The 13,031-nt window shown below is 40.0% G+C and overlaps 2 protein-coding genes across 6 annotated transcripts in view; one reads left to right on the top strand and one right to left on the bottom strand.

The window, feature by feature from the left end:
* Nucleotides 1-1,035: 1,035 nt before the first annotated feature.
* On the top strand, nucleotides 1,036-8,925 carry LOC128629305 (renin receptor). The gene is made up of 4 exons (XM_053676775.1): nucleotides 1,036-1,161; nucleotides 3,425-3,574; nucleotides 4,032-4,147; nucleotides 8,032-8,925. The coding sequence occupies exons 3-4, from the start codon at nucleotides 4,082-4,084 to the stop codon at nucleotides 8,224-8,226; spliced, it is 261 nt and encodes an 86-aa protein (XP_053532750.1). The 5' UTR covers nucleotides 1,036-1,161; nucleotides 3,425-3,574; nucleotides 4,032-4,081; the 3' UTR covers nucleotides 8,227-8,925.
* A 1,082-nt stretch (nucleotides 8,926-10,007) lies between these two features.
* LOC108259252 (uncharacterized) overlaps nucleotides 10,008-13,031 on the bottom strand; it is a 201,073-nt gene continuing 198,049 nt past the window's right edge. For all 5 annotated transcript variants that reach the window (XM_053676759.1, XM_053676761.1, XM_053676757.1 and 2 more), the window contains one exon: nucleotides 10,008-11,094. In XM_053676759.1, the coding sequence (XP_053532734.1) occupies nucleotides 10,972-11,094 (123 nt within the window). In that variant the 3' untranslated portion in view covers nucleotides 10,008-10,971. The remainder of the gene's footprint in view (nucleotides 11,095-13,031) is intronic.

Here is a 13,031-nt window from a genome sequence, read left to right as displayed (position 1 = left end):
AGAACATTCAGAAACAAACTCTTATTTTCCCCCAGATGGTTCCAAAATAATATTAATTGTATTCTTTCCTTATTTGATAACTCAGGAAATATATTGACTTATGAGCGATTTATGACTTACCAGGTTCCCAATTCCCCCAATAGAGTTTAATAAAGTGATTAAAGCAATTTCACCTGGGTTCATTCACCTTGTTAAAAGTAATGTTATATATAGCCCAAGTACTAGGCTACAGTTACAACTCAATATACTTTACCCTTGGAAGGAATGGATCTGTTAAATAAGAAATGAACCAATAGTTTGATATGTGCGCCAAATCTTTCAAGTTAAGAGGAAAATTTCTCCAAGAGGAAAATTATATTGGAGGTCATTGGTAGAGGATATAATCTGGAAAAGGGCATGGCTTTTACCTGTAAAATATTGCATCTCCATTAAGGTGAAGGAAATGCATTTAAAAATATTACACAACATATACCCAGCCAAATATCTCTAAATACTTGGACATCGACAGCTCGTATTCTTTTTGTAAACAAGCAGAGGAGACATTTGCACATCAATTTGTTTGTTTTTTGATTGCCTTATATCTGTCTATATCTACAACTCTGGTCTGAACTAGGTCCAATATATATTGGACTCTAACAATTTTACACATTATTTTAGTTTAAAAGTTATATTTTTTAAATGATAGCAATACTAATAATAAACATCTGGATTATGTGGTTAATTTTTTAAATTATATATGGTACATTTTTCATTCATAAACAAAAATTCGGAAATGGTGTTCCATCCTTCCTCCACTTTAAAATGGAACTAAACTTACTTTTTAAATTTCTTCATTGTATAAAGAAAAAAAACCCTAGTTTATTTTTTAAATATAGCTTATTAAGTACTAGATGTGTTGGTGAATTTAACATGTAACATTTTAATTACATTCTGCTAAAATGAACGAAATGACTCGTTTCGTTCATTCAAGATTCTTTCATTTTGCTGAACGTGATTCAAAGATCCGACTCAGTAAAATGATCCGAACCGCTCGTCACTAGTCAGGTGACATGACCGCGCACGCGCATTAAAATTCTTCCTGTTCCTCACTAATATAATGTTTATTTCTGTTTTATTTATGTCATAAACTATTTTGCTCGTGTTATATACAATGGATGTGAGGTATGTACTGGATACAAGCTGTACCAATGTGAGATATTTTCAGATGAAAAAACAAAACTTCCTTCCGGTTTAAGGCGTTGTTAAGCTAAGCTAACGGCTAACTGACTGTGCCGGAAAAACAGGGTGTAACATAATAATAACTAGGAAATTTCCTGCTATACCTAAACCATATTAGACAGTTGTTCTTTCCCCAAGCCATTATCTGTGCTATTATTTAAGCTGAGCTTTTTAGTCTTAGAGGAGTGCAATTTTATATCTAACCCGCACCATCCCGTGTGTTTTCCAAAACCTGCAGCGAGACTGTATAAACTGGAATAAAGTTGGTTTGATGCTCGATATTCACATATATGCGGAAATTAAGGGACCGTCTCTAAAGTGACACACGACATTGTTAAACACGATTCTAACTTCAATAGCATTTGAAGGGAATGACTTACAGTCAACCCCTGTACCAACTGTAAAGTGTTCATGTAGGTGTCAGGTATAACGCACACCTGTTAGATTTCTGATATTTATCAAAATAAGCTATTAAATCATATGCATATATTGCCATGTATTTTATTACTACATGGGCTCATACACAAAATATACCATTATTTAAAGCTCAGTAACATTTGAAGGGAATGATGTACAGTCATGATCCCAACTGTAAAGTGTTACGACTAGGTGTTAGGTATGACGTACACCTTTTAGATTTTTGATATTTTACCCTACAATACATGAACTAAAAAAACCTTTACCAATGCAAAAGGGGGTCAAAATGACCTGTACTGGATTGAATGGTTTTCTTCAAAAAATAGATGTCCTATTAATGAAATAATTAAAAGAACTGCTGATCCACGAATGTTTTAATATTTCAAACATTTTTATTTGTTTTCTTTGAATTTATTTATGTACATGTTTAGATTGTGGATGGGAGCCAAAGGAATTCAAAATTCCTCAGTGTTCCTAAAATTTGTCCTAATTGTCCAACTCAGTATTTCTCATGCCTACTTATATTTATTTATATTGTGGAACATTAATGTTACCATCTCTAAAAAAAACAAAAAATTCATCTCACTGAAAACTCGACAGCAGTCTGAACCTCCTGGCAGAGGCAACCAGGAGATATTTTGACTGAGATATTCTGGTACATAGCAGAATTCTTGATGCCTCCTTTTTTTGTTGTTAATTTAAATTGTGAAAATTTCTACAACATGTCGATGTTATTTGTCATTTGATAGTGCATCACCTTTAATAATCGGCACTGTTTCAAAGAGGATCAAATGCTGAAAGTTTGTACACCCGCTCAAACACTTGGAGAGTTCTGGAGTACAGCAGCAAGAACATGGGCTTGTGAATATTTTGCTTTAATGTTGTTTTGAAGTGGGATAGATCTTCCATTTTGATGGATTCTAGGACCACCTATATCACCTGTAAGAAGAGTTAAAATGAATAATAATGATTAAAAAGACTAGGTGAGAAAGGCCCAAGAGTCATATAGCCTACAAACAATGACCTTTTTATTTGGTTAAAAAAAATCCAGAAAAAGTTATCTTGGCTAAAGTATAAGGGCAGACGCCAGTGGATATTTGTGTATTCATTAAGTAGCAGCCAGTTATCATCATCGAGTTCTAAGGAGCCGCTGACTCGGAGCCCATGTGAACAATGGCAGAATCAATTCCCATTCTTTACCCATCTCAAGCCACCAATGGAAAAAGCTCCTCAAGGAAAGACCATGACCCTATACTCAGACATATACAAAAAAAAGGTCAGTGGCATCTTATTTTCTACAGAAGACCCGGACCCATTACCCAGCAGTAATCAGAAAGGGCGTCAGTAATGGATGGAAACTGCAGGTCTAAGAAGAGGAAGATTCAGAATTCATGATAACAATCGACCTATATACAACAGAACAGGTTTCTTTTTTATACAGGGAAATCTAAAACAGTTTGAACAGAACTTTCTGCTAGTTAAAGAGGAAGCTAAGCTAAGCAAAAGCCTTAAGACACCCAGCAGAGACGGCTCTCCATTCGACACGGCGCCTTCGCCAACGTGAAGGAGGAGTTCACGAAGATGGAACTGGTGCAGCTGAGAGGCGATGCATGGTGGGGTCGCACAGCAGACTGATCAAAACAGGATGGAAGAGGATTACAGGAAAGAAAAATAGGGATGCTAATGAAAGAAATGAAGGAACTGAAACTCTTACACTCACTCACTCACTCACTCACTCACTCACTCACTCTCACTCTCACTCTCTCTCTCTCTCTCTCTCTCTCTCTAGCTGATGAGACACAAGCACTTGGCTAAGGACCAGGCTCCTGACCTGTTTTCTCTGGAGCTGGCTGGTATGGAGGAGCTCGCCCGGCGCTACGGCACTGACCCCGCCCAGTTCCAGGACGCCCGAGAGATTCTGGTAGCAGCGCTGCAGAAGGTGAAAAACCACACCGCACGTTTTCAGCTTTCAGATCCTGGTGCATGTGGTTAAACGGGGGCAGCTCTTCCTAAACCTGCACATGTACGCCGACATGTTTGCCACAAACACCTTTTAGAAAGTGCCAAAAAGGGAAGAAAAATATATATATATTAGGTCCCAAACTGACTTTCACTTGCATGGAGGGTCTGAACTTTACCATTGCACAAATCACATGTGTACATAAATATCTAAATAAATGTACATTTATACACAGCTGTAGTGAACACATTTTAAATGAGAGTAGTAAATACAAGCATCGGATTAAATCAGGACACTCGTAGAGATTTGTACCTAACGGATGTACGATTGTGGAATTTAATAATAATTACGACTAGGAGATATTTAATACTAGTAGAGACGGGTCATCTCGTTATACTTCATTAAACCATTCCTTTATTTCCGTCGCGTCTTCCAGTTCGCCAATGACGTCTTCGGCGTTTCAGCAACGCGGTGGTGGAGGTGGTGATGGTGAAGACGTTCGAGACGCCACTTACCAGGAAGTCGCGCTCCATCCTGGAGGCTAAGCAGATTGTGAGTTTTTTATTTTATTGGATGTATTATTTAAATGTTATAAATATTCTGCATTACAGAAGTTCAGTGCGTTTGCATGACACTTTACACAGGGTTACGACGTTATGACCAGCTATTAGGGAGGAGATGTGTTTAATTTTAGCTACGTTCATAGGTGTTGTTTTTAACAGGAAATGAAACCCTCAGTAGATCGTGTGCATAGATCAAATCATTATGAACGTGGTGCTGCCGTCTAAAACGGAGGAGAAGCTAGAAGAAATGGGAGTGATGGTTTTTATATTGCAGTGTATTGTTCATTATTATTATTATTATTATTATTATTATTATTATTATTAAGAAGAAGAAGAGTAATTAATCGCGCTTGTAATGAAAAGTACCATTTAGTCAACATTTACTCTTTTTTTTTTTGTTTTTGTTTTTTTTTTTTTTTTGGGTTCTGCCTCTTGTTCTGTGCCTCAAAACCACAGGATGTCCCTCAAAGTCATGTTTTCTCTGCTATGAACTTCAACCACTATGACCTATTTACGTTTTGCTAAGATTCCGGATGCATGCAATTTTATTTTTATTTTTTTTTGATGCATGGTCCACAGAAGGTGGGGTTTCTAAGTTCCTCCGAGGACCAGCCCAAGAGACATACGCACATTTAAAATGCTCTTCCTCGATGCACAAACACGTCTTGTTCCTGAAATAATTGCATAAACGTACAGTTATTTTGTGTATTGTCGAAACTACGATTACTACAATGATTTGCACGTTCTAAGAAAAAAGTGTCATTTTATGAGCTGTATTAGTGTACATGTATAAGTATACATAAATGTTTGCTTCTTAGTCTTTTAATCTCTAATGCTAAGTGTGTATTTGTATGAACCGGGAGCTTGTGGTTTAATGCACCAGATACGAAAACATCGAACTGAAGTAACTTCGCGCTGGTTGTCAAGTGGCAACGCAGTGCCAAGACAAACTGACGCCTGTATAAGTGTGACTAGCTAGACTTCAGAACTAGTGGAAGGAGGTGTTTCGCTTGTGTGGCCTTATAGGAGCCTTAAAAGACTGTTCTGGTGAGTCTGAAAGTTCATAAGACCGCTGCACACCACTATGGGTGGGCTTGTGTAACCATTCCGGAAGCCGTGTCTTGCCAAAGCGATGTTTGTGGTTTCGTCACACTAGGATATGTACACCGAGCGGTGTTCTATCACCGCTACATCAAACAGCGTGGCTCAATGACAAAACCCGACCCCAGGACTTCCCGTATCCTGTCCGAACCCGTCTCACTTCGTAACTCTTGGACGAGTTTCTCCGGAGCTTATCAGGCGGTGACTTGATTCTCACACGTGTTAGAACACTGCTCGTAATTCAGGGAAAATAAGCAGGAGACACAGATGTAATGGTGGCGCGGGGATCTAAAGGTTACTTAAGGGTCGCCCGCATGCCCAAATCACAGCCGAGGGTGCCAATACTTTTAATGTTCACTGAAAAGTAAAGGTGTTTGAGTGGAAACGGTCACAAACGCACACAAGCGGTTGTGCATGTTTTTGTGTCTGAATCTCATATCTTTGTGTGCGAGGGCACTAGGTCACTAGGAGGGGCGTTCATGTGCAGTCATGTGAAAAAATAAATACACCCCATGGAAATTGTTGGCTCTTTATTTATTTATTTTTTGACATATTTGGACGAGCAAACATTTGATCCTCTTTGAAACAGTGCCTGCTAATAAAGTTTAGGTACTTGAACAAAAACACAAGGAAAATTCGCTTCAATCATTTATTCAACAGAAATATCAATAAATGTGAAATTCTTCTGTGAAAAAGTAAGTACACCCTTGGCCTCAGAGGCTAGTATTGTCCCCTTTAGCAGAAATGATGCGTTTTGCATAATTGTCCACCAGGCTTGATGGAATTTCTGACCACTCTTTCATGCAATATTGTTTCAGTTGCAAGATGTTTGAGGGTTTTCTTGCATGTTCTGCCCGTTTCAAACTCCCCGACTAACCCCCCCCAATTTCAACAGGATTCAAATCCGAGCTTTAACTAGGCCATTCCATAACCCTCTATTTCTTCTTTCTGAGCCATTCCTTGGTGGATTTGCTCGTGTATTTAGGATCATTATCCTGTTGAAAGGTCCACTTTTAGTTAAACTTCAACTTTTGGACAGATGACCTCACATTATCTTCAAACACTCATTGATATGATTCAGAATTCAGTCCCTGAGGTGGTGAAGCAATGCCAAATCATAACATTTTCACCACAGTTGGTATGAGGTGCTTCTCCTGAAAAGCTGTCTTTGGTCTGCGCCAAACAAGTCTATCTTTGCTTCATCTGTCCAGAGCACATTATTCCAAAAGGCCTGGTCTTTGCCTATATGCTCATCGGCAAACTGTAGTCTTGCGAAGGCTTCTTCCTGGCACGCCTCCCATGCAGGTCAAATTTGTGCACTCTCTTTGTGATTGTAGAAGCATGCACTTCGACAGCAACAGTTGCAAGACTTGCTAGCAGATCCTGTGATGAAATCTTGGGGTTCTTGGAGACTTCTTTTTTTCATCAGACAGTCTGCGTGTGGGCTGAGTTAGCTGCGTGTGGGCTGACTAATCGGCGGTCGTTTGAAATCTGCGACATTTGTAGATGTATTTAAATCTCTTGCCAGACTTCTAGCCATCCACAACCTTTTTTCTGAAGGCCTTACAGAACTCTTTAGATCTTGGCATGATGACACCAGACACTAGATATGAGAGGGGTATAAATAAAACCGGTTCCACCTGCACTTCCTCAGCAGGTTCTATTCACTGACTCACAATCTTCAACACCTGATTCTAACTTTATGGATTTGAAGGTGTGATAAATGCAGGGGTGTACTTACTTTTTCCATGTGACTGATCCTCTTTGAAACAGTAAAATAGTACAATAAAGATGATACACTATCAAATGACACACAAAACTGATATTTTGTGTAATTTTCACATTTAAAATTAAAATAACTTGATCAAATGTTTGCATATCCAAAACAACAGTTTCCATGGGGTGTACTTTTTTTTTTTGTATGATCTACAGATACACTTAATTATTTAATGAGCAGTTATCTTTTAATAATTTTAAATGATTATCAGACAGAAAAACGTATACACGTTTAAAAAGTTCCTCCGACCGCTAATCAAGACATCTGTGACTGTTCTATTCGACCAATCGACGGTTCGTGCTGTTCTGTAGCTCCGCCCACATGTCCCCACTCTGCTTGCACCATACTTTGACAAGAAGTCACATCGCATTGCAGAGCTGAGCGGACAAAGGTTCAGGCAAGCTTCACAGAGCGTGGAAACTTTTAAGCATGCCCACAAATAGGAAGTGGCTAGTTTGCTGTAAATAAGAACCGTATGGGTCAGAGCACACGAACCCACAGCGAGCAGTTCTCTCTCTCTCTCTCACACACACACACACACACACACACACACACACACACACACACACACACACACACACAAGCGCAGTTGTGTTTTTCTTTAAACGTTAACGTGTAAAACCCACACCAAAGCTGGTCTCAGTTCTGTGTTTATAGTAAGACGCAAAAGCTCGCATGCACTCGGAGACCTGTTCGCTGCAGGGTGTGTAGATTTACAGTCGAGACCACGTTGATGCATGCACACGTTTTTCTAACACGTGGTCAGTGCAGTAGCAGGAGACTGCTTCGCGTCTTCACTTCTGTTTCGAAACACGCGCTCGGTTCTGGGCGTCCAGTCCGAGGTAGAGGTCTAACACCAATTTTGTTATTTTAATAAGCTCCACCCAGCATTTAGATGGCTGCTTGTAAATAAATGCGCCCTTTTGATTGACAGTAAAAGTGTTCTACGTGTGTAACCTCACCCCAAACGGTTTTTGATCTATATTTGTTTCCAGAGTAACCCGGGAAGCCCCTACAACCTGGCCTACAAGTACAACTTTGAATACGCCGTCGTGTTCAACATCGTGCTGTGGCTCATGATCGTGTTGGCTCTCGCCGTCATCGTCATCTCGTATAACCTGTGGAACATGGACCCGGGCTACGACAGCATCATCTACAGGATGACCAATCAGAAGATCCGCATGGACTAACCGTGCATTCCATCGCAGTGTTATTGTGTATTGTGTATTGTGTGTGTGTGTGTGTGTGTATATATACACACAGGTTTCTCACTTCCATTCATCCCATACGTCAAGTGTTTGTGTGTGTATATAGCTCTAAAACGTCAGTTTGTGAATATTTATTGATGCCTGCTATTTTGTTGAAAATCTAAATGAATACATATATAATATACACACAGCGGATGAATGAATTCGAATGAAATCGCGCTCAAGTGTGGTGTGGTGTGGTGTTCCTGATCTAGCTACATGTTGAATCAGCTGTATTTATTATTGTTTTGTTTTTTTATTCCTGATACACTGGACTGTAATATCTGATACTGATGTAATGGGGGTGGGGTGATGCACAAAAATTGCATGCAGTAAAACTTCACCTAGGTGTGATGTTAAAACTAGGAGATTGTTGGCGTGGTTTTATTTGGAAAAGTCAGAGACAGTTGGGTAAAAAAATGTTAGAAATATAATTGTTTGATCTGACACGCAGCGATTGAAGGGCAAAATGGTAGATGTGATATTTTTAACTTGGCTTAACCTCAACTCTCCATCACCCGGTACGTTCAGCTGACCATGTTATGTCCTCTGACCATAACGTGAACTTTAGACGAATTGTTTTACCAACAAGTGTAGAGGTGCAAAGTTCATTTATTACCAAATAAAGACTTCTGATACGGTCACATGTGCTATTTATTGTGAAACAGGAACATTGACAGTTTTCCAGTAGCGTAAAAACCCCCATCACTATTTTACACACGTCTGCTGCTGCACAGACGGCAGAACTAACAATTTGCCCTTTGTGTGTTAGCAAAACACGAGAATTCTCAGACACTGCTTCACTAATATGAGTCCAGAGCAGTGTGTTCTTACAGACTCAAATCTGGACCAAACTACAGTGGTGCCACAGCTGATGCACACACACACTGTGGTTAAATCACATGACTGTTCCTCATGGACATGAGGCAGTGGTGTGCTGTTTGTGGCTCGTTATGTGTTCACCATGAATCTGATTCAAATAACTGAATAATAATAATAATAAAAAAAACAGGTTCGGTAAATGATTATGGATTAATGTAGAGATTGTATTCAGACTTTTGTTAAAAAAGGACTCGTGCTTTAGCCGCAAATCACACATAGCAAAGCTCTTCCTGCCACTTCCTCTAAGGACAACGTGGCTTCGTGTCATAATCTAACCCAGAGCTAAAGGTGCAAAACCACAGAGAAGAAGAAAAAAAGTCTGAATAAAAGTCGAGCACCTTGCACGAGCCGAGTGCGCTTTTTTTTCTTAGCAGCGGGGACGGACAGTCTGTATCACACACTTTTGGAGTTCGAGAGAAAAATCATTGTTTCCCATTCATTAAGGTGTTTAAGTATACTTAAAATTTAGAATCTCACTAAATACATCAATCTTTTAAAATGCTAACAACTTATCCGAACTGGAAAACTTTGGGAGGCTGGGCTTGGGAAGCATATAATAAAAACAAACAAACAAAAAAAGGTCATTTGTGTAATCAATTAACCAATTAATAACTGACTCCGCCTCTTTTCTTGTGTGGAATGATACCAAACTGTGGGGGGAGAACAATGACATTCCAAGTTGTCTTCCAGGATGGCCGCTCATATACACGTACCGAGTATCAGTACTGGATCCGAACCCGGAGTAAAAGTGGAATTGAGTAAATCCAGTGAGTATTTTTGTAAAGTGTTATTTTTAAAGGATGTTTGGTTTGTGATCAATAAGGAGAAGAGAGCAGGTGAGATAAAGATATTTTATAAGACTTTATTTCATTGCACAGTCGTTTAAATGTGACACTGTAATCTAATGCTGCGTTTGACTGAAGGTCCTAACTTGTCATTTCCAATCTCTGACTAGGAAAAAAAATGAACGTAAGCGCTCCCTCGCCTCAGAATTCCTGCTCATCGACTCGTCTCCTCGACCCCGAGTTCAGTAAGTAAGGGCAAATCAGTATAGCTGCTTCAGCATCAGTAAACAATTTCTTACCTTTACCCAAGTATATTACTGTATTTACAAGTATTTGCTTTAGATCAATCAACATACAGACATATGTGCTTGTTAAAATATATATACACTGCCTTTATAGGTGAATATACATCGCTCATTGCAGTTAGCTGGCAAGGCGTCCATGGTTTCCCCCCACGTTGTAGCTTGAATGCACAGAGGTCGAAAATGATGCAACTTCCAACTTCCTACACTAACGAGGTCAGTCTAAATGCAGCATAACTGAAACACTGTCAGAGCATTATGGGAAAATATCTTGTCCTGCGAGAGATAGACGACAATGCCTGCCCCCTCACTCCCCCCCCACCCCGCCTTTTGTAAAATGTTTCTCAAAATGGCTGACACTCTAGTCGGAACACTAACTAAACATTATCAGGGTTTGAAGCATGACTCATTTCAGTCCAATGACTCACTTAAGTGATTCGAATCTTCCAAATCATCTCATTAAGTGACTCTTAACAATGTGAGTTTTTTGATTAGCAACTCGAACAGCATCTACAAAAGCACTTCTATAAATTTAGGCCTTAAATAAAATAAAATAAAAATAAAAAAGATTTGTTCATGCTTGTGAATCAGTTCATCTGGTTTTTACAAACGACTCATTTGCGAATTGTCCATACACGGAAACTGCAGAAACGGGCCTTCTTTATGAATATGATGAAACGTCACGTGTGGTCCAAGGTGTTGCGTGGGGTCACTCCGGGTCACAGATTTACAAGAGCGTACGTGCTGTCGAGGTTAGCCGTCCTGACGGGTCCGTTAGCCGTCCTGACGGGTCCGTTAGCCGTCCTGACGGGTCCGTTCTTGCTGAACTGCACCTCGGCGTACTGAAAGAATGATGCGATGTGACAGGATTAATAAAAGCAACTTTAACATGTTAATGCATATGTTCAAGACGTGACACGGTGGTGGAAAAAAATATTAAATGCAGTGCATTAATGTGTGAAACTGAAGTATGATAAAGTTCACACACTTATGGGCGTGTCTGCAACAAACAATGTTTTTTCATGAGCAGAGCCGTCCTGGTGTGTGAACTGTTTGTATTGTACATATAACCACAGCGCTGTATGTACACCACAGCACAGGAATTATAAAGTGTACAAATCAATTGGATTCTTAAAAGTACTTTTAAAATGTACTAGTAACAGGATTATTTCCAAATATTTATTTACGCCTCCTTACTTTCAGTTCACGTTAATCTATTTATTTTTTCATCCTGTAAACAGTTTTTTGTTTTATTGAGCACATTATCCAGAAGATTAATTACTAGTTAGGTATATAGTCGTCTTCGCAGCCTTCGTTTTGTTGATATGTTCTAAAGCGTAAACTGAAAACTGTAAAAGGTTTATTTATCCTTATTTCATTATCAACGCATTTTCTTTGTATATGAACATAAAGATATATTTGCATTTCGAATATTTGCAATGCATCGGGGCGTTTTAACAGCCGAGGCATTTCTACGAACATGTATTTTAACATGTTTTCCAGCTCGTGTAACTTTCTCACACACATTAACACATCTCGGTCTGTGTAGCACGATGCAGCTTTCACACGTGGGACTTTCCGTCTTCGCTGCAGCAGGCACCGTACCCACATCTACAACGACTCGATCATCTAATTCAAAAGAACTGTCAATGTCCCTCGGCCTGGGGCTCCATACAAGATCTCACCTCGTGGAGTTGCAATGATCATGAGAACAGTGAGGAATCAGCCCAGAACTACACGGGAGGATCTTGTCAATGATCTCAAGGCAGCTGGGACCATAGTCACCAAGAAAACAATTGGTAACACACTACGCCGTGAAGGACTAAAATCCTGCAGCGCCCGCAAGGTCCCCCTGCTCAAGAAAGCACATATACATGCCCGTCTGATGTTTGCCAGTGAACATCTGAATGATTCAGAGGACAACTGGGTGAAAGTGTTGTGGTCAGATGAGACCAAAATAGAGCTATTTGGCATCAACTCAACTCGCTGTGTTTGGAGGAGGAGGAATGCTGCCTATGACCCCAAGAACACCATCCTCACCGTCAAACATGGAGGTGGAAACATTATGCTTTGGGGGTGGTTTTCTGCTAAGGGGACAGGACAACTTCACCGCATCAAAGGGACGATGGACGGGGCCATGTACCGTCAAATCTTGGGTGAGAACCTCCTTCCCTCAGCCAGGGCATTGAAAATGGGTCGTGGATGGGTATTCCAGCATGACAATGACCCAAAACACACGGCCAAGGCAACAAAGGAGTGGCTCAAGAAGAAGCAAAAGCATTGCAATTCCAAAGATGTCATGGAACATCTCTGATTGCAAGTTCCTCCAGCAGGTCTTCATACTGTTGAAACCATTTTCCTACCACACCAGGTTTCAGCCCTGTTGCTCTTGCTGCTGAAATGGCCTCTGGTGTCCTGATGCCGAGGTCTGGATTCCGCTTTAAAAAGTTTAGATACCAGTAATACCCAGCAGTGCCTTGTACTTCAGAGAAGCCTTTGATATTATTGGCCTTTGCATAATTAAATGCAATGCCCTGGACATCTCTTTTGGTAACGGAGAAAGCCTCTTTTGGAGAGGAGCTTGATAAGACTGGCCAGTTCTTTCTCAGATGCGTAGCCAGAGCCAGCAACTTTGCCACAAATGCGCCTATGCAAAGTGGTCTTTGGAATGTTCTTTTGGAATGGGCACTAACAAAAATGAGTCTTTTCACAAAAATCAAAGTTTCTTTTTAAATTTAAACATTGTATTTGAAAGAGCCGGTCAAAACATTGTTCATAG

The sequence above is a fragment of the Ictalurus punctatus genome, chromosome 27, assembly GCF_001660625.3.
Source record: "Ictalurus punctatus breed USDA103 chromosome 27, Coco_2.0, whole genome shotgun sequence".
NCBI lineage: Eukaryota > Metazoa > Chordata > Actinopteri > Siluriformes > Ictaluridae > Ictalurus > Ictalurus punctatus.
Note: the sequence above shows the minus strand (reverse complement) of the source record. Positions and strands in the feature narration are given on the sequence as shown.

What these genes read in the sequence shown, in the direction of transcription:
- LOC128629305 (XM_053676775.1), top strand. Translation starts at nt 4,082, where the DNA reads ATGGTGAAGACGTTCGAGACGCCACTTACCAGGAAGTCGCGCTCCATC. An exon ending in TCCTGGAGGCTAAGCAGATT is followed by an intron (nt 4,148 to 8,031) that starts GTGAGTTTTTTA and finishes ATTTGTTTCCAG; the next exon opens with AGTAACCCGGGAAGCCCCTA.